The sequence below is a fragment of the Cyprinus carpio genome, chromosome B22 (assembly GCF_018340385.1).
Source record: "Cyprinus carpio isolate SPL01 chromosome B22, ASM1834038v1, whole genome shotgun sequence".
Classification (NCBI taxonomy): domain Eukaryota; kingdom Metazoa; phylum Chordata; class Actinopteri; order Cypriniformes; family Cyprinidae; genus Cyprinus; species Cyprinus carpio.
The window spans coordinates 1768515-1789258 of record NC_056618.1 but is presented as its reverse complement, the minus strand read 5'-3'; the positions used below and the strand labels follow the sequence as shown (position 1 = coordinate 1789258).

Genomic DNA, 20744 nt, shown 5'->3' with positions numbered 1-20744 from the left:
AAATTAATTTCTCTATCCAATGCTGTCACATCACGTGACAAAAAAAAAGAACAATAGGTTAAAGCCTTTTATACAGTCTTTTATTATTATTATTATTATTATTAAACAATACAAACATTAAAACATTAAGGCAGTACACTTAAAATCATAAAGACAAAAAAAAAGAATTAAAAAAAAGAATATACACAGATTTGTTGTCTCCTTTTATACAGTCTATGGTCAAAGCTTATGGGGCTGTCACGTGATGAAAGAACGACTCAAACACGAAGACTTGTCAGATAAGAGGTGAGGTGAGCTAATCATAGACTGAAGACCCAGGTAAACAATGAATTAATATTTTCTGTTTATTATAGCATTATAGTTTTGTATTGTTTGTAGTGTGATCAACATTTGCGTAAGTATTAGTAGACATGTTAGGGAACACATAACATGTTCGTTCATTTTGCTGAACGAGACCAGATGTTCGAGTCAGTCAAATGATCCAAATTTCCCCATATTTTTGTTGCACCATAACCCCCGGTATGCACTACGTTAACACCGGTCTGTCACGCGAGCATGAGCTCTTGAAGCTGCACTCTTATATGAAGGGGTGCAGGGTTGTCAGGTTTTCGCAACAAACCCTCCCGCGACAGCGGTGTTAAAGTAGCCCAATTCTGGGGAAAAAACTGCGGACATGGCAACACTGGAAGGGAGGCGGGAGCACCAGCTTCATTTTCATTTAAAGGGGACATACACATAAACAGACCGTTTTTGGCTCATACCCTAAAAGTGGCAATTTCAAGAAGCGCTATAAAAAAATTATCTGTGGGGTATTTTGAGATAAAACTTCATATACACACTCAGAAAACAATTTAAAATATGGTATCAATGAATTCTATGGCACTTTTAATGTGGTGGACTGATTATTTTTCTGTAAAAGAGGTCCTGGATATTTTGTTCAAACTGACAGCATCATGGATTCTGTCAAATACCGACAGATAAAAAATTAAAAACCGACTCTCCAGGCTAGAAATCTTAAAATGGACCCATGGTTGGATCTTCCAACAAGAAAATGATCCACAAACATCAAAATCAAAACAAAAATAGTTGTGGTTGATGAGAAAAAAAATATTATTCTGTGATGGATTTTAGTCCCCTGACCTGAACCTTATAGAAAATGAGTGTGAACTGAAGAGAAGAAGCACCAACATGGAGCTGGGAATCTGAAGGATCTGGGAGCGATTCTGGATGAAGGAATGGTCTCTGATCTCTTATCATGTTGTTCTCCAAAAACAGATGCCACTTATTACAGGAGAAAACTCAGAGCTGTTTATCTTTGGGAAAAGTATTGAATAAAGGGTATGACTAATTGTGGTCAATGTGTATTAGAGAAAAAATATTTATTTCTTAATGAGATTTTCCCTCCATTTTAAATTCTTATTCTCCAATGAAAGGTTAGGTTTTTTGTATTTTTTTTTTCAAAAAATAAAAGATCAAGAGGATAAACGCTAAAGATTTATTTATTGAACCCTTTGATCATATTTACCAAGGGTGTGAATAATTTTGAGCACAACTGTACAAAAGTGATTTTTGATCAACATTCACCACACAGAAGGCAACAGGAACATTAAACTGCTGTGTGAACCAATATATACTGTTACACATCCATTTTCTTTCTCAATTGTTTACCTTCACCTAAATCATAAGCATAACTGTCTTTACTAGGATACTTGCAGCGACATGCATTTTGGCATAATTTTGAAACTTTTAGGGGTAAACAGAAAGTACTACCCCCTGACAAGCCCCTAGGTACAGATTTTGCATATGTATTTTTTTCTGAGAGTGTAGCACACCCAATTGATCAAAAGTAGGGTTATAGCCTGCTATGAGAAGTGAAAGAACTGATTTTACACACCCAATTTAAAATATTGAATTAGTTGGTTAGCATAGCCTCATTAGTCCTTGCTATTCAATGTCTTGATTACACCATTCTGTAGGCAAAAAATATCTCTCTCCATAAATGTTTCACCAGTGATGCGTTTGTTGAACTAAAGACAGCCACAACAGAACATCTGTTAACAACCAGTGAAAATCTGCATCATATCATAGATAGTGGAAGTTCGTCATTAGATGTTTTCCTTCAAATTACTTATTTTAAACATTCACAAGCATTGACACACATACTCACGAACAACATGTGCTTCATGTCTTCAGTAAGAAGGTCCTCCTACAGGATGTGGGATCTAGGTGTGATAAGGTTCTTAGAAGTGACCTTTGCTAAATTCTACTGAAATATCACACTGTTACATCATTTAAAAGTCATGGACAACAAGATTAATCTTAATCCAAAGACTATACGGCATTTTTATGTTTCACAAAGAAATATGCTTTTGAATGTCAACATTTTGCTTTCATGGTTAATTTTTTGTGAGCTTCATATCAGCAGGAGCCAAGAAGAAAACAAAAAGCCCAGATGCAATCTTCACACCTACAGTCATCACATGCACATGCTGCTTGTCCAGCAGAATCGACAGTTTCGACATCAAACCACATTGTTTTCCAGATTGGACGTCAAATAACAAGATTTATTTTCACACCCAACTGAGGTCAAGCATTGCTTGCATTCAATCGCAGTCACAGCAAAAGCACATTTGGACTTCCCTTTTGGAGTTCCCCACTTGTTCTTCACATGAGCTTCATTATCGCATTAAATGAGTTAAACTGCAGATTTTGTTGTAAAAAAAATCTACTTTTTCAGAATAAATAAACTAAATGAACGTGGATGAGTTTAAGAGAACTCTCATTGTTATCATGGAAGTCAGCATTCTTCCTTTATAGGCTCATAAGCATCAATATTGTTTGAGCAGAAGGTGCATTGTTTAGCTGGACTGAGGTTTGTGTGAATGCACTTAAGCCACCTCTAAACCACATAAAACAGTCTGAAGAACCGTACATGTACCCATCATTGGTGTCTGTGCTTTGACAAGTAAAAGTAGCTTCTTTGAATTATCCATGACTTGTAAATGAAATCATTTCAGAGAGGTTTTTTATCAATAAGAAAGCTCTCGTGTCAGTTATTTTGCATTTTCAGGTTAGCTGTGGTATCTGTGGAGGGAGGAGAGAGAGGTGCAGCGGAGGAGTACTTGTGTTCATTGTCTGCAAACCACAGGATTTCAGGGTTTTAATCTTGAGCACCTTGAGTGATTTTATTTCAGAGCGCTGAACTGTTGAGGAAAATGTTCGACAGATTAGTTTTGTTCTGTTTGTGCTGTTGCTGTCTGGTTGGTAAGTTAAACATGTTATGTTTTATGGTAGCAGATAAATTATTTAGTACAAATGAATAATGCTCAACTAAAATCAGACGGATGTGCTCTGGCTTATATTCTTAGATGAAAAACTGCTTTAAATCCAATCGAGGCGTTACTATGAGATGTATGATTTGTATGATTTTTGTAATTTTAGTTTCTGAAAGAAGTCTCTTCTCACTAAGGCATTTGTTGCAAAAATACAGTAAAACAGTAATAATGTTGAATATTAAGATTTCAAATAACTGTTTACCTATAGTTTGTTTCTTAACTGTTTCCTGTGATGCAAAGCTGGAATTTCAGCATCATTACTTCAGTCTTCAGCGTCACATGATCCTTCAGAAATCACTCAGATATGCTGATTTGCTGCTCAATATACATTTCTGATTGTTATGAATGTTATAAACAGTTATGTTTTTTTTTTTTTTTTTTTTGAAAACATACTTTTTTCAGGATAGTTTGATGAATAGAAAGTGAAACATTGTAAATTAATTCAATGCATCCTTGTGATAGATTCAAGTCTGACGTCTAATGAGTAAGACTTTAGGGATTTTGCTTAATTTTTAGATGTTATGAAATGGTTTTTGTGTGCAACTCTTTTCTGCTTAAATACATAAATTAATATTTAACCAAAACTTGCTCTCCAGGTGTGTTTGCTGATTCAAATGCGGTGAAGTCAGTGTCAGTGACGGAGGGAGATTCAGTCACTCTAAACCCTGATCTTAGCGATAAACCACCTGACAATCTGATCATGTGGAACTTTAAAACTAACGGGCCTCTTATTGCGAAAATCAATCAAGCAACCAACGATATCTCGATAATAGATGATGTTCCTGATGGGAGATTCAGAGACAGACTGAAGCTGGATCATCAGACTGGATCTCTGATCATCATGAACATCACACCTGAACATGCTGGAGTTTATCAAGTAACCATCAGCAGCAAGACAAAGACTGTTTATAGATTTAATGTTACTGTCTATGGTGAGTAGAGGTTTTGCTTTGTTTATATAATACCATTTTTCATATACAATTGACACTTGCTGTTTATTCTCTCTTTTTTCAGCTCGTCTGCCCGTTCCTGTCATTATAAGTGACTCCCCACAAAATTCTTCATCATATTGTTCATTGTTGTGTTCAGTGGTGAATGTGGGTCATGTGACTCTCTCCTGGTACAAAGGAAACAGTTTATTGTCCAGCATCAGTGTGTCTGATTTTAGCAACAGTTTGTCTTTACGTCTGGAGTGTCTGGATGATTCCTACAGCTGTGTGGTGAGCAATCCCATCAACAACCGGACTGAATATGTCAACAGCACTGATCTCTGTCGGCCATGTTCAGGTATGTTAGCATCTTGTGGAAAAAGGCTATGCATGGCAACAGTCTAGTACTTGATATTCTGTTCATCTTTCGCGAATGTAAAATGTTGTTCTTTTGTTTTCTCAGATTGTGCCTTCTGTTGTCATGCTTCTGAAGCTCTCGCCCGATTGGCTGTCTCCGTTCTGGTGGGCGTGGCTACTGTTGCTATTGTAGTTTATGACATCATCACATCCAGGAAAGGTGTAAATGAGAGACGTCGTGACTTGCTAATACAATATAAGACGACTGTTTGTGATAATTCAAATTGTAAAGCCATATAATTAGCTTTTTTTGTTCTTGTTTTTATATATTCCTTTGGCTAGTGTGTCATGTATGTGTACATGTGTATGCATTGTGTGCCTTCAGGGCATCCGTAGTTATCATGGAGATGCGAGCACGAAGTTTTGATGTCCTTTATTCAACAACATAAAACATTACATAGGGTATATTTTATATTCATTTTGTTTACTGTGCTATATTTGTTTACTGTGTTTTTTATTTATTCATTGCAATTTGTGTTTATGTGTGTGGCATTTAATAAAAACAACAGGAGAAATTCCTTAATATATTTTAATGTTTTTATTTTTTATTAAATGGCTAATTATTTTAAAGACACGAAGAGGCTATATGTGGCTTAAAATGTGCAATAACAATCTTAACAGCTATAAGGATAAGCATTTTTGACATTTATTTGCATTTGCAAGTGTTGTTTTGAGCTGACAACATCAAATATTTTGAGTCAGCTTGTATTAATCTATGTAAGGCTGACTTTAAAAGCGTCTTTACCTACCAAATTGCTCAAACCGCATTCGGAATATAAATATTTGGATATTTTCCATATAATCAGTGACTTCAGACCTGTTAAGCACTAAGTTGGACTAAAATTTTACTGTAATGACAGAGATTAATATCGCTTTGAAATGTGTTATTTATAGTTTAGCGTTTTAGGTATGATTTAAATGTATATATATATATATATATATATATATATATAATATATATATATATATATATATATATATTGTTTTGAGATAATGCTACATGACTTGAAGTATACTGAACATTATTTAAAAAGTTTTCTTTTTTTATATCCAATTTATATAATGTTTATTGACTTGAAGTATACTGAAATATCTATATATATATATATTAGGGCTGTCAAATGATTAATCACGATTAATCACATCCAAAATAAAAGTTTTGTTTACATAATATATGTGTGTATACTGTGTATATTTGTGCTAATTATATATAAATACACACACATGCATGTATATATTTAAGAAGAATATGTTATGTTTATATATTAAATATATTTATATATAATATAAAATATAAGAATATAAATATATAAATGTATATACATGTAAATATTTTTCTAAATATATAATTTATGTGTGTGTATTTATATATACATAATAAATATACCCTGTACAGATACATATATTATGTAAACAAAACTTTTATTTTGGATGTGATTAATCGTGATTAATCATTTGACAGCCCTAATATATATTATGTAAACTATATTTTTATTTTTGTTTTTATTTATATATATATATATATATATATACAATTTATATTATATCCAAGTTCTGGATGCGACAACAGCGCCTCCTGCAGGCTGTTAACATTTACAACTGCTGTAAACTATCAATCATATCAAATATTGCTTCCATCACGTGGTTTCTCTGACAGCTCAAGCCTCTGCGCGGCTTTTCATTAAAGTTGCGCTGCTCGATACACGCTGGATCCTCGGTGCCATCGCTAAACTCAGTATGCAGGACCTTGGTTTAATATTTCTGTTCCTATTATTGGTAAACGGTAAGTTGTTGTATTTATTTAATTGTTCTTATTATTTGAAACGATTCAGAGCTTTCAGGTCGGTTCGATTTACGTGTTTTTAGGAAGTTTGGTGGCTTCCTGGTCTTAAGCCTCCAATTTTAGCTTATTACTGTCTTCATATATATATATGATTTACGATATATTATATATATATATAATATATATATATATATATATATATATATATGTGTGGTGTGTGTGTGTGTGTGTGTGTGTGTGTGTTTGTTGTATATATGTATATGTATATATACATATGCATATATATATATATATATATATATATATATATATATATATATATATATATATATTGTCTGTATATCTTACAAAATCTTAAATGTTCCAACACCTTTCGTTATGTTCAATATGTTCAATTGAATTGCTTTCCCCCACATTAATCTACAGTCAATAAACCATGTGATAACTTTGCCAATTTCTTAAAAAGAACATGAAATATCACAAGCAGGGGCATCATGCAGTCATTATTTTTGGGGGGGCATGAGTGGGGGGTGGGGTCATCATGTCACACACAGCAGCCACAAAAGCACTTATGTTTTATTTATTTTTTCATTTTTATTAGAAGCATTCCCGAACACATGAACTATATCATGAAATATCTCGATTCTCACCTTCATGGATTATGTTAGATAATATGCAATGGTCAAAGTAGCCTAATAATGTAATCTATTAACTATGCATAAAAACCAGTCTGTTTACTTAAGTAACAGATATGGGGCCGGTTGCATAAAAGGATAAGACTAGGGCGTTTTGGTTTGAAAATGGGGTTTTAGAATGAAAACGATCCTCGTCTACACCTGCATTTCCGCTGCGTTTCAGAAACGATCTCCGTTTACACTACACAAAAGGCATGTCACGTGACCATTAATGCAGGTGCAGCCATAGATATGAATAAGTAGCTTCCCTGTTATTTAGATCCTGGACACGTCTACGTGCTTGGAGAGATCGAATGGGGAATCTACCTATACATCTATGGGTACAACAATGCGCATGATGTTATTGTTTACACGGTCGTCAAGGATACGCAGAGCGAATGTGGGCAGCCACGCCATCGCTTTCAAGTCTCCATCTTAGTCCGCTTACACTGAAACACAACCCCGGAGTTTTCAAACCAAAACGGGGCCTGCAGCGTTTTCAAAAGTCTCCATTTTCGAGGGTCGAAAACGCCGGAGTAGTGTAAACGATAGGCTTAACCATAGCAAAAGTTATGCGTTTTAAAACGAAAACGCACTAGTGTAAACGGTGCCTTAGGCCCTGTCCACACGATCAGGGTTATTTTTAAAACCGCTGCTTTTTCTTAGAGGTTTGGCCATTCGTCCACATGCAATTGCAGCACCAGGTCACTGAAACCGAACATTTTTGAAAACGGCTGCCAGGGTGAAGATTTTCAAAAATGTTACAGTGTTATCGTGTAGACAGCAAAACCGGCGTTTTTGGCTTGTGACGTTGGAGTCAGCACTGTTATCTCCACCTACTGGAAACTTTTTCAGGCTTCTGATTGGCCAACATGGCTTTGCGGTTGAGATTATATCGCCACCTGTTGACAGTGCATCATAGCACGCGATTGCGTTTTCATGTGGACGGAGATTTTTTTTTTAAAACGGAAGAAGGAAAATTCAGTTTATAAAAATACCCGTGTACGTGTGGACATGGCCTTAAAAGTTAGTCAGCTATTTTTTTTTCTTTAATACTGGTCATATTTTTTTTTAAATTCAGTAACATAAAAATGTAGATTAGTCTGAGATGAATCCAAAAATAAGACTGCTAGTTGGTCATACTAGTTCTTAAGTCACTGTCTTAACATTGAGGCTAAGTTTTTGCAACTGACCCATGGGTGTCATGCCATAACATATTTTTAATACAACTGACTTTATATTAAATGTGAATTTAACATTGAAAGTTAATGTGATATAAAAACGTTGTAAGCTAGCCTACTAATCTTTCATTGTACAGAAAGAGAGTAATGAACATTTACATTATCAAAGAAAATTTTCACTGACAGTCTAGAGTTCATTCACTCTCTAAAACTCCCATTAAAATCACTGAGACTGTTACCACTGTGAAATCAATATCTTATTTACAGATTCGTAAACACATCTGCACTTTGTTGTTTCTGATGACAGAATTCGCCAGAAAGAGGTATTCAGTCAGGGAGCGAGTGAAGGAAGCACCGGCATTTTAGCGATGACTCATCAGAACACCTTTGATTGGTCGTTGCATTCATAAGCTCACCAGAATCTTGTGTGATTGGTTATAACGCGCAGTGCTGTAAAAACGCGTCTGTCTCTTGCTCAGTGCCAGCCAGTGAACGCAGACCCAAATTTAGCAGCTGATGATATGACTCGCTGAACGTTCTCAAACCGGTGTGATTGTATCATATATAGAAAATATTAATCGGCTTTTTATTAATCGGCTATGGAAGCTGCACTGAAAATCCACTTGGCTCAAAAATCGTACGGGGCACGTGCCCCCTCACTTTGAATGGACATGACGCCTCTGATCACAAGTATTCAGACCCTGTGACACTTGAAATTGAGCTACACGTCATTTCCAACTTCTTTGAAATTTATCTAGACTTTATTTGGAATAAATATGTGGTCTGTATGGTTTAGGTCAGGGGTGTCAAACTCAGCCCTGCACAGTTTAGATTCAACCCTTATTAAACACATCTGATCCAGCTAATCAGGTCATTTAAGCTTGTTTGAAATCTACATGGAATGTGTGTTGGAACTTCAATTTACAGTGCTGTGGCACTCCAAGAACTGAATTTGACACCTGTGGTTCACTAGCGGCGCCAGGATTTTTATTGTAGGTGGGCCTCCAGAAAACTGGATGGGCCAGTAAAAACGGGTTTCCCTTCATCTACGTTCCAGCGCTTTTCTGCGGCACTGAGGACAGCAACTTGTATCGCTGTCCTCAGCTCAGTGCTGTAGCAGACACAGAAATACACCTTAATTTGTCGGCAATAAGCTAACTTCATTTATCTCTTTTGAACGTTCAATGCACAAAAAGACTGAAACGGAATTATATCTTTGGGGGTTCTGTTTCTCTCTCCATTTATTTACCCAACACGGCGGGCAGGGAACTGTCCAAAATTATTTAACTGTTTCTTATAAATTTTAAGTTTTATAAACATAAAAATGTCCGCCAACGTCATTCATTTCATTGGATCACTTGCTGGTGACGATGCAGAGTCCACAAGTGGGGTAGAAGCCGCTGATTGGCTGAGAAGCTTTCACTCAAAGCTTTCCTCGGGCTGCTTATTGGATGAACCGCTGGAATGAAAATCACTCACTACTCATAGGTCTGGGCCAAAATGGGTGGGCCCTGACCTAAAATGGGTGGGCCCAGGCCCCAGTGGTAGCGCGGCGGCTGCTGTGTTTTAAGTTATGGGTAGGCTTCTGCTTTCATATTGCATGTGACTTTTATTGTAAATGACTGCTTCTGTGTTCTGCAGTGGTGTCTGGCGTTGAGACAGAAGTTGTGGAGTCAGTGTCTGTGATTGTGGGAGATTCTGTCACTCTACAGACAGAAGTGACTCAGATACAGAGCCCTGGTTTGATTGAGTGGAGGTTTGAAGGATATCTCATTGCTAGAGTCGACAGTGACTCCAATAAGAGAGTACAGGCTAAAGTTACTGAGGAATTCAGAGACAAACTGCAGCTGGACAATCAGACTGGAGATCTCAAGATCAGAAACATCAGAACTGCAGACTCTGGACTTTATGAACTTGATATCAACAGTGCCAGAGGGTCATCAAAAAAGTCCTTCAATATCAGCGGTGAGTGTGTCAAGATATTTAGGTGAAGTTTCAGACTCAAGGTGAATGTGTTTGCTGACTGTAAGAAACATCTCTGTTCATTAGGTGTGCTTGATTCGGCATCAGATGGCATGAACGTTGTGTCGGTGATGGAGAGAGACTCTGTCATTCTACCCTCAGGTCTATCTAAAATACAGAGAGAAGATCAGATAACCTGGATGTTTAAAGGCACGCTCATAGCTGTAATAAATACAACAGCTGGAATCTTCTCTACATATGATGATGTTCTTGATGAGAGATTCAGATACAGACTGCATCTGAACCATCAGACTGGATCGCTCATCATTACTAACGTCAAACCCAAAATCTCTGGACTTTATGAAATCAACATCAGCAAGAACAGCAGCAGATACACCACGCACAAGACATTCAATGTGACATCTATTGGTGAGTTGCTTCAGTAGTGAAACGGATTAAGGATCTTTGGATCAGTAACAAAATCGGTTAAAATTTGTTTTAATCCATGTTCTCAGAAATTGTATATTTATGTTGTTATTGGTTTTCTTTTTTTTTTTTGGGGATTTTTATTAGTTTTTTTTTTTTTCATTGTATTTGTGTTGTGTCCTTTTTGTGAGTTTTACTTTTTTGTAATGTGTATTTTTTATGATGTTTAAATATAATTTGGCGGCTTCATTGTACTACTTAGATTGTCGCATGTTGCTGTCGCTGCTGTAAGGAGACATGATGACAAAAAAATATATAATTAATTCTCTCGCAAACCATTTGTGTTCTCTCCCAAAAGCACTGAAAGATTTGTCCCATTAGGGGCTCCATAGAAAAAAACACATTCCAGGTACAGTCACATTTACCGTTGCTCTGCGAAATTTTGATGGCGAAATTTCTTCTTTCCGATATGGAATCCATTTAATAGGGAGTTTAGCATCAGGGTAGAAATGTTCATAAAACAAATTTGACTCATGTTTAAGTTCATGTTCAAGTTTAAGTTCATGTGCTTCTCGGCTCAAAAGTGACTTTTAGTGTGAAATGTGCTTCATGCGTTTGTATAACCTACAATTGACGATAGGCTAATAGACAGTGGACTTTTTTTTGCATATGAAATTTTACGGAAATGTTGATAGCTCACCCAAAAATGAAAATTATGTCATTAATTACTCACCTTCATGTTGTTCCAAACGCATGAGACCTTCGTTCAACTTCAAAACACAAATGAAGATATTTTTGATGAAATCCGAGAGCTTTCTGACCCTGCATAGACAGCAACGCAACTGACACGTTGAAGACCCAGAAAGGTGGTGAGGACATTGTTAAAATAGTCCATGTGACGTCAGTGGTTCAACTGTAATTTTATGAACCTACGAGAATATTTTTTTGTGTGCAAAGAAAAGAAAAAAATAACGACTTTATTCAACAATTTCATTTTTTCTGTGTCAGTCTTCGCTGCAGTATCACAACGACTTTTTCACACATGGACTATTTTAACATTGCCCTTACCACCTTTCTGGGCCTTGAACATGTCAGTTGCGTTGCTGTCTATGCAGGGTCAGAAAGCTCTCGGATTTCATCAAAAATATATTTATTTGTATTCTGCAGATGAACGAAGGTCTTGCAGGTTTGGAATGACATGAAGGTGAGTAATTAAAGATAGAATTTTCATTTTTGAGTGAACTATCCCTTTAAAATTAAGAAGAGTGCATATCCTTTTTTCATGTGTTGCGGCGTTGAGTCGTGTCTGCTTAGGATTTGATTCGATTCCTGGGGAATGTATTAATTGCAATTGCTTAATTGCTGTCTGTGAAAGTTCTCCTGTGTTTTAATGTTGAGACAGAAGGAGAGAACAGGGTGTCTGCGATGGAGGGGAATTCTGTCACGCTACAATCTGGTGTTTCTGAAATACACAGAGACGACGTGATCATATGGAGGTCTGAGCATGGAGACTCTATCATAGCAAAAATCGATAGAGGGAAGGTCTTCACCACGCTGGATGGAGCTGATGGGAGATACAGAGGCACACTGGAGCTGGACAGTAAGACCGGATCTCTGACCATCAGGCACATCAGAACTGAACACGCTGGACTTTATCACCTGGATATCACCGGCAACCGGCGCACAATATTCAAGAGATTCTTTATTTCTGTCTGTTGTGAGTATTTGAAGTATTTTAATGTAAGCTAATAATAACCAGTGCTGTGAGAACAGTTGAGTGAGCTTAATATTGCTGTATTATAAAACTGACAAAGAAAATAGAAATGTGCAAATGTCACTCAGTAATGCTGATAAAATTGATGATTGGTTCATCTTTTTCTCTTTACAGCATAGAATTGGTTTCGATATGTTATGGTCGTAATTGTTATTGCTGTTTTGCTGTTGGTCGTGATTGGAGCTGTTGTTGTGATTCGTCGTCGTCAAACACAAAATGGTAAGTATTACAAAAAGCTGATATATCAAACAGAGCATTTGAGATTTACTATGTAACAGAGACTTTTTAAATGTGTTTAATTGGGCTCACTGCCATTAGGGGGAATCCAGTATCAGGTAAGATGCTGTTTGCACTATTATGTGCAACATAATAAAATGTTTTTTTGCCGACTCTGCTTTTGGGAAATTTAACTTTATTTTGGGGCTTTGTGACACTGTTGTCCAAACTGGTGCTCAGTTTGGCCATTTTTAAGAAACCCTCTAAGATCTTCCTCAAATGCAGACTTTTTAGAGAAGTGATACCAGTCTGGTCTACACTGTCTTATTTAATGTTAGTTTTGGACACATTTTCAGACTGAGAATATCAACATCTCAAGAAGACCTTTTACTGAGTGTTCCTGATCGTATCTGATGTGTTTCTCTTGTTTCTCTTGTTTTTTGTGTTTCAGCTAACTGCTCTGTAATATGAGAGCGTTGTTTTGATCGAGTGCCATGATCAGATGTCTGTCTAATTCCACTAAAGGAGGAAATGAAATCCAGCTAAAAACATGCACCAACATTAACCAGCTTTTGTAGCATGACCTTTTCAAAAGGAATAATTTAATTAATTAAAATAATGTTGTTTTGATGTCCATATTGATCAATATTCAAGCCCTAATGCTTTGTGTTTTTATTAGTTTTTCCTGACAAGAGAATGTTACTGTACTCTACAATTTCCACACACATTTATATGTAGTATTAAATAGAACATGGTGCTAGCAACATAAATGAAAACTGAATGCAAGCAGAGTCATTTTGTGCTATCTCTTAATTACTTTTAGCTCTTTTTCACGACCAAGTAAAAAAGGGCCTTAAAATCAAGCAGGTTTTTGGAAAGTCTTTGTTTGTTGTGAATTGGAATCAATGGTATAAAAAAAATATTTTACTTATTTATTCTTTAATGTTTTAATTTGTTTGTTTTTTTGTTTTTTGTTGTTTTGTTATTTTATTTTGTGTGTTGTGAATTGGAATCAATGTTATAAAAAAAATACCTTTAACATTTTAGGCTTCTTTGGACATAATGATCTGAAGATTCATAATAGAAACCTGTCTGAGTGACTTCTGTCGATCTCTTTCATATTACTTTTTGTATTTGCTTCAGTATATTTGTAGCTCATTTTATTGGTTACTGTCACATTTTATGTTGTTGTGTAGTGTCTTTACAAGTAAGGTAGGCTTTTTCTTTCATACTTGTTGAATTTATGCTGGTCAAGGTCTGTATATTTATAGCTAAAAAAAAATAATTAACTTAAATGACCTGTTAATGTGATTAATGCCAATAAAAACAGGTCCAATTCTCTCATAGTGACTGGAATTTGGGAGTTTGTATACAGACTATTTGCAGTTTCCCTGTACATTCAGATATGTGATTTAAAACCTCTGCTCCATAAAACGTTCACCTTTCACCTTTAATGGTCAAAATATGCATGTTTTCTAGCTGTTCAACACATTTTTTAATATTAACTGTTATTTATGTAATATTAAATGCTGTCTACTTCGTGTTATTGGTTGATGGCTCTAATCTTGTAAAGATAAAGTCCTGGTTTGGACACTAGATGGAGCTTTAACATCACAACATGCATACAGCTTGAAGGCTATATGTAATATTTATGAACTATTACCAGTCAATCATAAGGGCATAATGTGTGGGATGCTTTTCCAATGCTTTTTAATTTGTGGGATGCACAATTTTTATATCTGTTGAAGTGGTGAACATTTTCATGTTAGCAATAGACCTACACGGTAAGCAAAAAACACATTTCAAGCATAATTTATGTGGAAATATGACCATGCCTCTAGTGGTCAAATGCTGTAATAGTTTCTTTTTTTGAGGTATTTACATCTGTAGCACATGTAGGAAGTCTCTAGTGGTCAATGCTGTAATAGTTTCTTTTTTTGAGGTTTTTAAGTTATCTAAGTTATGTATGAACAGACAGAATATGAGATGGAAATGCAGGAGAGTATATGTGTACAAAACAGGTGCTATTAGGGTGGAAACATACATGAATTTTAATGTGGCATATTATATACGACACAATGCCCAGAGAGCAAGCACATGAAGAAGATAATGGGCCAGAGTCGTGCCGACTCTACAAAACACTTCTGGCTGCATACGGCTTTTTCGCTATGGGCCGGTCTCGGCTGAAGCTCGGTGTAGCTGTGTGTGTATCTACCTTCGGCTCGAGTTCGTTTTGTCGCAGGCGAGCTGCTGCTAGAATGAACCAAAACAGAGAAAAACGGTCTGGCGGTTAAATCCTGAGGAGGTGCGTTCGGCGAGAACAGGGGAAAACTTTCAGCTGCAAATAGGTGAGTTCATGCTCATTCTTGTGTTGATTGGTGTTTTAAATGTCACAAAGAATATAGATATTTTAGATGGTTTCTATTAAACGGTGTACGATTATCAACAGGGACAATATATTTACTAAAAGGTTTTATTATCATGTGGTGTAATTTCGATCCACTTTGCTTGCTTAAAAATGAATATTTTTACTAACTCTGCACGACTCGCAGAGTGCCGCTGTTATTGATCAACTGGGGATCGTGCGCGCGCATGTGAGCTTACTATTCTACGTCCCATTCCAGCAGATTCGGAAAAAAGACACTGCAGAGCTGTAATGAAAAGACGTTGGTACATTCTGAATGTTTTTAAATAAATGTCGATTCAATTATTACGCTGTGTTGTTTCCTAAGTACCTGCGACACGGTTTTGTGTGACATTTTAACATGATTTCACGTGGTGATATGGTTCGCCCCAGATCCGGCCCACATCTGGCCCGCTTGGATTGCACACTCAAATTAACGTGTATTTCATTCAATTCACTTCTATATACACTGAATGAAAATATAGCGTTATTTAGCAGTCTGTTAAGTGCAAATAGCTATAGATTTTATTTACACTGTTTATAAATAGCAGCATGTCTGCATTAAACGTAGATGCTATTTATACTTACTGGAAATAGTGTCAGATACTCTAAAGGCTACATTACAAAAAAATATGCAATGGATAAAACGTATGCAATAGTTAAAATGATAAAACCTTATGGGACAAAGTCTTCTCTACACCTACCACAACCCAAATATGTATCAAGCTATTTTGGTGCTTTATTTCCATCTTTCCATTCAACATGTTTTTCTATTTTTTATTTCTTGTTTAGGCGTGCATTAATCGTAGATGATCCGTGATCCTTATGGACCAGTCCCAGCGATTCTCGGATTGACTGTTAAATTTAACCATCATAGAGTGAAAGTTTACCAATTGCACATGTTTTGTCTTGCCAGTTTACAAATTTACTTTTTTCTGTGCGCTCAGCTGCTGCTGCGCGCAATCGAAGCGCGCACACGCAGAGAGAGAGAGAGAGAGAGAGAGAGGCGCGATTCAGACAGCGCGTGATTCCTCTTTCACATACACACAAAGTAATGTTAAAATACCCGCTTTGGCAAGTTTTCTAGTAAACACAATCGGTTATGTCTTAAGTGAACGTAAACAGGTGAAAAAAGAAACCGGATGTGTGTCAGTATTAGTTCCGTACATTTGGTCTTAAAGAGACAGCAGCCAATAAATACCGGTTTCTGTCTGCTAATCAAATAACACCACATCTTTTAACTTGTGCAGTGAGCACTATTGTGTTAAACTTAATTATTACATTTCAGCACCTAAATACTGATATTTGTAGCTGTGATTTGTTGTTTTCATCTATGCTTGTAATTTGTGTAATTATTCTTATTTTATATCTAACTTTATTAGTTAAGCTAGTAGTTTTTGCTGTGGTATAGAAGTACTTAAAGGCTATTTTTTTTTTAATTATTTTTTTGCTGATCCGAAAAATGATCCGAACCATGAATTTTGTGATCCGTTGCACCACTGTTGTTTACTCAGATGGTGCCTTGTCAACAATGTTAAACAATTTAAATATAATATACAAATTGTTATTTAGTTATTTAATATATTTAATGTACCATGTACATCCAATCAAAATCACACAGCTCTTGTCTGCGTCAGTGGTGTAGAGACTAAAATGCACATCAGCAACTTCGTTCATATTATTTTTCCCCATCATAGCTGATCCAAAATGCATTTATTTTCAAGAAAATTGATAAAACATTTGCGGGAAAGGACACCACAGACAGAAACAGTCTCGTGCCTTTTGCATTTAAATCTTTATCACAAGCAATCCCACGGGTCTTAATGAACTTTGTTTTTCTGCCTCCATAAAAGTGAATATATTTATTGTTTTCCTTGTTTATCTAAAAGTGCACTTTTTCTTGTTTTAAACCTAGCCAAAAACCCATGTGTTGCGTGTGAAACAGCTTTAATTAGTATAGAGATTGCTAATGTGTCGTCATCATGACTTATTCCCAGTGGGTAAACGCAAAGCATTTTGGGAAACCGCGGCACAAACATAACGCGCCAGACTTCTATGCATGGAGGGAAGAACGCTGTTATAAACTGGAACAGTCATTCTCACGATAGAAGTGGCGTAAAGCTTAAGAACGGAATATCCTTTTATCGTTTTCCAGCGTGGAAAAATAATAGTACAAGCCATGTTTCAGAGGTGACAAAAAGTTGACGGATGGCATGGATAACGTTAGCAGCAGTAAGGAGCCCAAGATTACCTTCGATAACACTCCACACGATGGTGTGTTCAAAACATTTTCACAAAGGTAAGTTACAATTACTCTCTGTAAATGTTATGTTGTGGGCAAATAACCAGTGTGTTTTTGTTTGACTCAACCAGACCATTAGATTTGACGTTAGGCCAATGTTAACTGTTAAGTAGCATGAAATGGCTAGAAGATGAGCTTAAGGTACTAAAGCGTAACGTTAATCAGTTTTAAATGTTGTACATCTAGGCTACATAGCAATTTATTTAGTGACTGTGTTTGCAGGCAAACCTGCCTATGAAATGTTGGAGTGTGATCCTGACTGGACCCCTTCTCTGTACCTCGGCCATACTGAGGTCAAAGCTACAAACACAGACCAGTTCAAGCCCTTTTGGAGAATTATATACCATGTTCACATCTAATATGTAAATGTTTGTTTTCCAAAAGATTTTGTAATGTCTCTTCTCACATGTAATGATTTTTAGCCATGTCTGTAAATAAAATACACAAAGACTGAATGAAATTCTGCCTCCTTTATCTGTATTAAGGGATAACGATAATTGTGCAAAATCAGTGTACTTTGGTTGCAAACACAAGTACATAACTTAAATAGTAGTAACAATCCAACTTAATTTCAGTTTCTTTACATATTTAACATGTAAATACATTTAAATGAATTCATTTACATTATAAAAAGTCCATAGAAAACTTCGTGTGTGTATGCACTAACACTTAGTATCATGTAGTTGTAAATATATGGGTGCTGGAAGTTCGGCAACAGTTTGACGTCCCTTGACCAGTCGCTCTGCTCGTATGGATCCAGTCCTTTGATTCCCTCTTTTTTTTTCTCGTCATATCTCGTCTTTGCATTAGGATTTAGTTTTAGGCGGTATGGTCCGACAATGTTTTCTTTAGTCCGCTGCATTTTGTACGATTATATTCTGTTTTTTCATGCTAATTTTTCATTATTTTCATGCCAGAACACTAGCCTGCTATGCCAGCCCAGGTAAACTGGCCAAACATACCCATAATTCTTTGCATTCTGATGACGTTTGCCGCCCAGTTGGTCACATGTCTTAGCGATCTCTATAGAAGTAGGCCTACCCTTTTTTTTTTTTTTTTTTTTTTTTTTGGTAATCCAAAAAATGATCCGATCAATGACTCAAAATCCGTATATCAGGGGTGCCCAACCCTGCTCCTGGCGATCGACTGTCCTGCGTTGTTTAGCTTCAACCCTAATCAAAAAACACACCTGCCTTTAATTTTTAAGTGAGCCTGAAGACCTTAATTAGTTGCTTCAGGTGTGTTTGTTTAGGGCTGGAGCCAAACTTTGCAGGACAGTCGATCGCCAGGAGCAGGGTTGGGCACCCCTGCGTGTTTGTTTAGGGCTGGAGCCAAACTTTGCAGGACAGTCGATCGCCAGGAGCAGGGTTGGGGGGTGTCAAACTCAATTCCTGGAGGGCCGGAGCCCAGCAGTGTTTAGATTCAACCCTAATTAAACACACCTGATCCAACTAATCAAGTCCTTCAGGCTTATTTGAAAACTACATGGAATGTGTGTTGGAGCAGGGTTGGAACAAAACTCTGCAGGGCTCCGGGCCTCCAGGAATTGAGTTTTGACACCCCTGACTTAGACGGTGCATTGTCAACAATGTTTAAATAAACAATTTAAATATAATATACAAATTGTTATTTAGTTATTTATTTAATGTACCAGGAACATCCAATAAAAATCACACAGCTCTTGTCTGTTTCAGTGGCATAGGGACTAAAATGCACATTTGCAACTTTGGATGTGGTTGATCCGAGTTCGAATGCAGCTTTAACCCACTTCGTTCATCTTATTTTTCTTATCTTATCATATAGCTGATCCAAAATGCGTTTATCTTCAATAAAATGGATAAAACATTTGCGGGAAAGGTGGAAATAAAGCACCAAAATAGCTATTTGAAACGTATTTGGGTTGTGGTAGGTGTAGAGAGGACAAACTGTCCCATAAGGGAGTATCCATTTGATAACTTCAATAAATATTTTCATTTTTAACTATTGCATACTGTTCATATATATATATATATATATATATATATATATAATGTATCCTATAAAGTATCTGCCATCATTTCTACTTAGTATAAATAGCATCTATCTATACTTAAATTTAAACATACTGCTATTTTTACATACTGTAAATAAACTCGTATTTACAAATCGGTATTTGCACTTAATGTTAATAAGAGACTGCTAAATAACGCTATTTTCACTCAGTCAGTGTATATAGAAATGAATTACACTTGAAATATACGTTTATTTGAGTGATTGTCATTTTCCATAGAAGTGAATGTGCCAAGATAACATGGGCATGGTTTGTGAACAATATCACCACGCAGAATCATGTTAAAATGACACTTAAACTGTGTCGCATGCATTAAAACAGGAACTGAGGAAACAACACAGCTTAATAATTTCATCAACATTTATTAAGAAAATTAAGAAGTAATGTATCAATGTATCAACGTCTTTTCATTACAGCTTTACAGTCGCTTTTGACAAATCATAATGGTGCTTTTCCACTGAATGGTACAGCACAGTACGACTCGGTACGGTTCAATTTTGGGGGGTTTTCCACTGGCTACAGTACCTGGTACATGGTACTTTTTTAGTACCACCTCGGTTGAGGTTAGTGATGTGTCGTTCTTGAATGATTCGTTCATTCTGAATGGATCTTTAATGTGACTCAGGAAGAACGAGTCGTCTCTGGGAATGATTCGTTCAGTCGCGCATGCGCAATATTCTATAGGTTCTGTACTGATACTAGTACTTCACCTGTTTCAATCAATGCAGTCTGAGCCGGAAAGAGAATTGATTAGTTCATCTCTTGAGTCTTCGGGTTTTTCGAGTCATTCATTCATCACGTGACAGACCCTTAAGCTTTAACCTATGCAGTCTGAGTCAGAAAGAAACTTAATAATAATAATAACCAACTCTTTATTACCTTTGTTACAACATTCAATGTATGGAAAAGAACCATCATGACAGAAATTCACACATTTATAAACTGTAAGAAGTAAAAAGCTACAATCAGAGACCAGAAATGAACTGTAAGAGTAAATAATGATAATAATAATAATAATGTATGGAAAGATGATAATAATAATGACTATGCACCTGTTTGTAAGGAAGCTTGTAAGTTAATTTCTCTATCGAATGCTGTCACATCACATGACAAAAGAACGAACAATAGGTTAAAGCCTTTTATAAGCTTATGGGGCTGCCACGTGATGAAGGAACAACTCAAACCCAAAGTAAGTACTAGTAGATGTTAGGGAAGTAACACATAACATTTTAATTATACCTTGATAAAATGAATGAAATGACTCCAAAAAAGATTCGTTCATTTTGCTGAA

The 20744-nt window shown here is 36.2% G+C and overlaps 2 protein-coding genes and 1 pseudogene across 2 annotated transcripts; 2 read left to right on the top strand and 1 right to left on the bottom strand.

Moving 5' to 3' along the window:
- Positions 1 to 20744, bottom strand: part of LOC109062242 — a 995865-nt pseudogene that overhangs the window by 566631 nt on the left and 408490 nt on the right.
- On the top strand, positions 1919 to 5167 carry LOC109093275 (CD48 antigen-like). Its single transcript, XM_019106999.2, has 4 exons — positions 1919 to 3264; positions 3932 to 4267; positions 4350 to 4622; positions 4728 to 5167. Exons 1-4 carry the CDS (start codon positions 3216 to 3218, stop codon positions 4919 to 4921), a joined length of 852 nt encoding a protein of 283 aa, XP_018962544.1. The 5' UTR covers positions 1919 to 3215; the 3' UTR covers positions 4922 to 5167.
- Positions 6355 to 13593, top strand: LOC109065542. Its single transcript, XM_042748993.1, has 6 exons — positions 6355 to 6464; positions 9961 to 10284; positions 10369 to 10710; positions 12110 to 12424; positions 12596 to 12700; positions 13149 to 13593. The coding sequence occupies exons 1-5, from the start codon at positions 6419 to 6421 to the stop codon at positions 12598 to 12600; spliced, it is 1032 nt and encodes a 343-aa protein (XP_042604927.1). The 5' UTR covers positions 6355 to 6418; the 3' UTR covers positions 12601 to 12700; positions 13149 to 13593.

What these genes read in the sequence shown, in the direction of transcription:
- LOC109065542 (XM_042748993.1), top strand. Translation starts at nt 6,419, where the DNA reads ATGCAGGACCTTGGTTTAATATTTCTGTTCCTATTATTGGTAAACG. An exon ending in GTTCCTATTATTGGTAAACG is followed by an intron (nt 6,465 to 9,960) that starts GTAAGTTGTTGT and finishes TGTGTTCTGCAG; the next exon opens with TGGTGTCTGGCGTTGAGACA. An exon ending in ATTCAATGTGACATCTATTG is followed by an intron (nt 10,711 to 12,109) that starts GTGAGTTGCTTC and finishes ATGTTGAGACAG; the next exon opens with AAGGAGAGAACAGGGTGTCT.
- LOC109093275 (XM_019106999.2), top strand. Translation starts at nt 3,216, where the DNA reads ATGTTCGACAGATTAGTTTTGTTCTGTTTGTGCTGTTGCTGTCTGGTT. An exon ending in ATTTAATGTTACTGTCTATG is followed by an intron (nt 4,268 to 4,349) that starts GTGAGTAGAGGT and finishes CTCTTTTTTCAG; the next exon opens with CTCGTCTGCCCGTTCCTGTC. An exon ending in TCTCTGTCGGCCATGTTCAG is followed by an intron (nt 4,623 to 4,727) that starts GTATGTTAGCAT and finishes TTGTTTTCTCAG; the next exon opens with ATTGTGCCTTCTGTTGTCAT.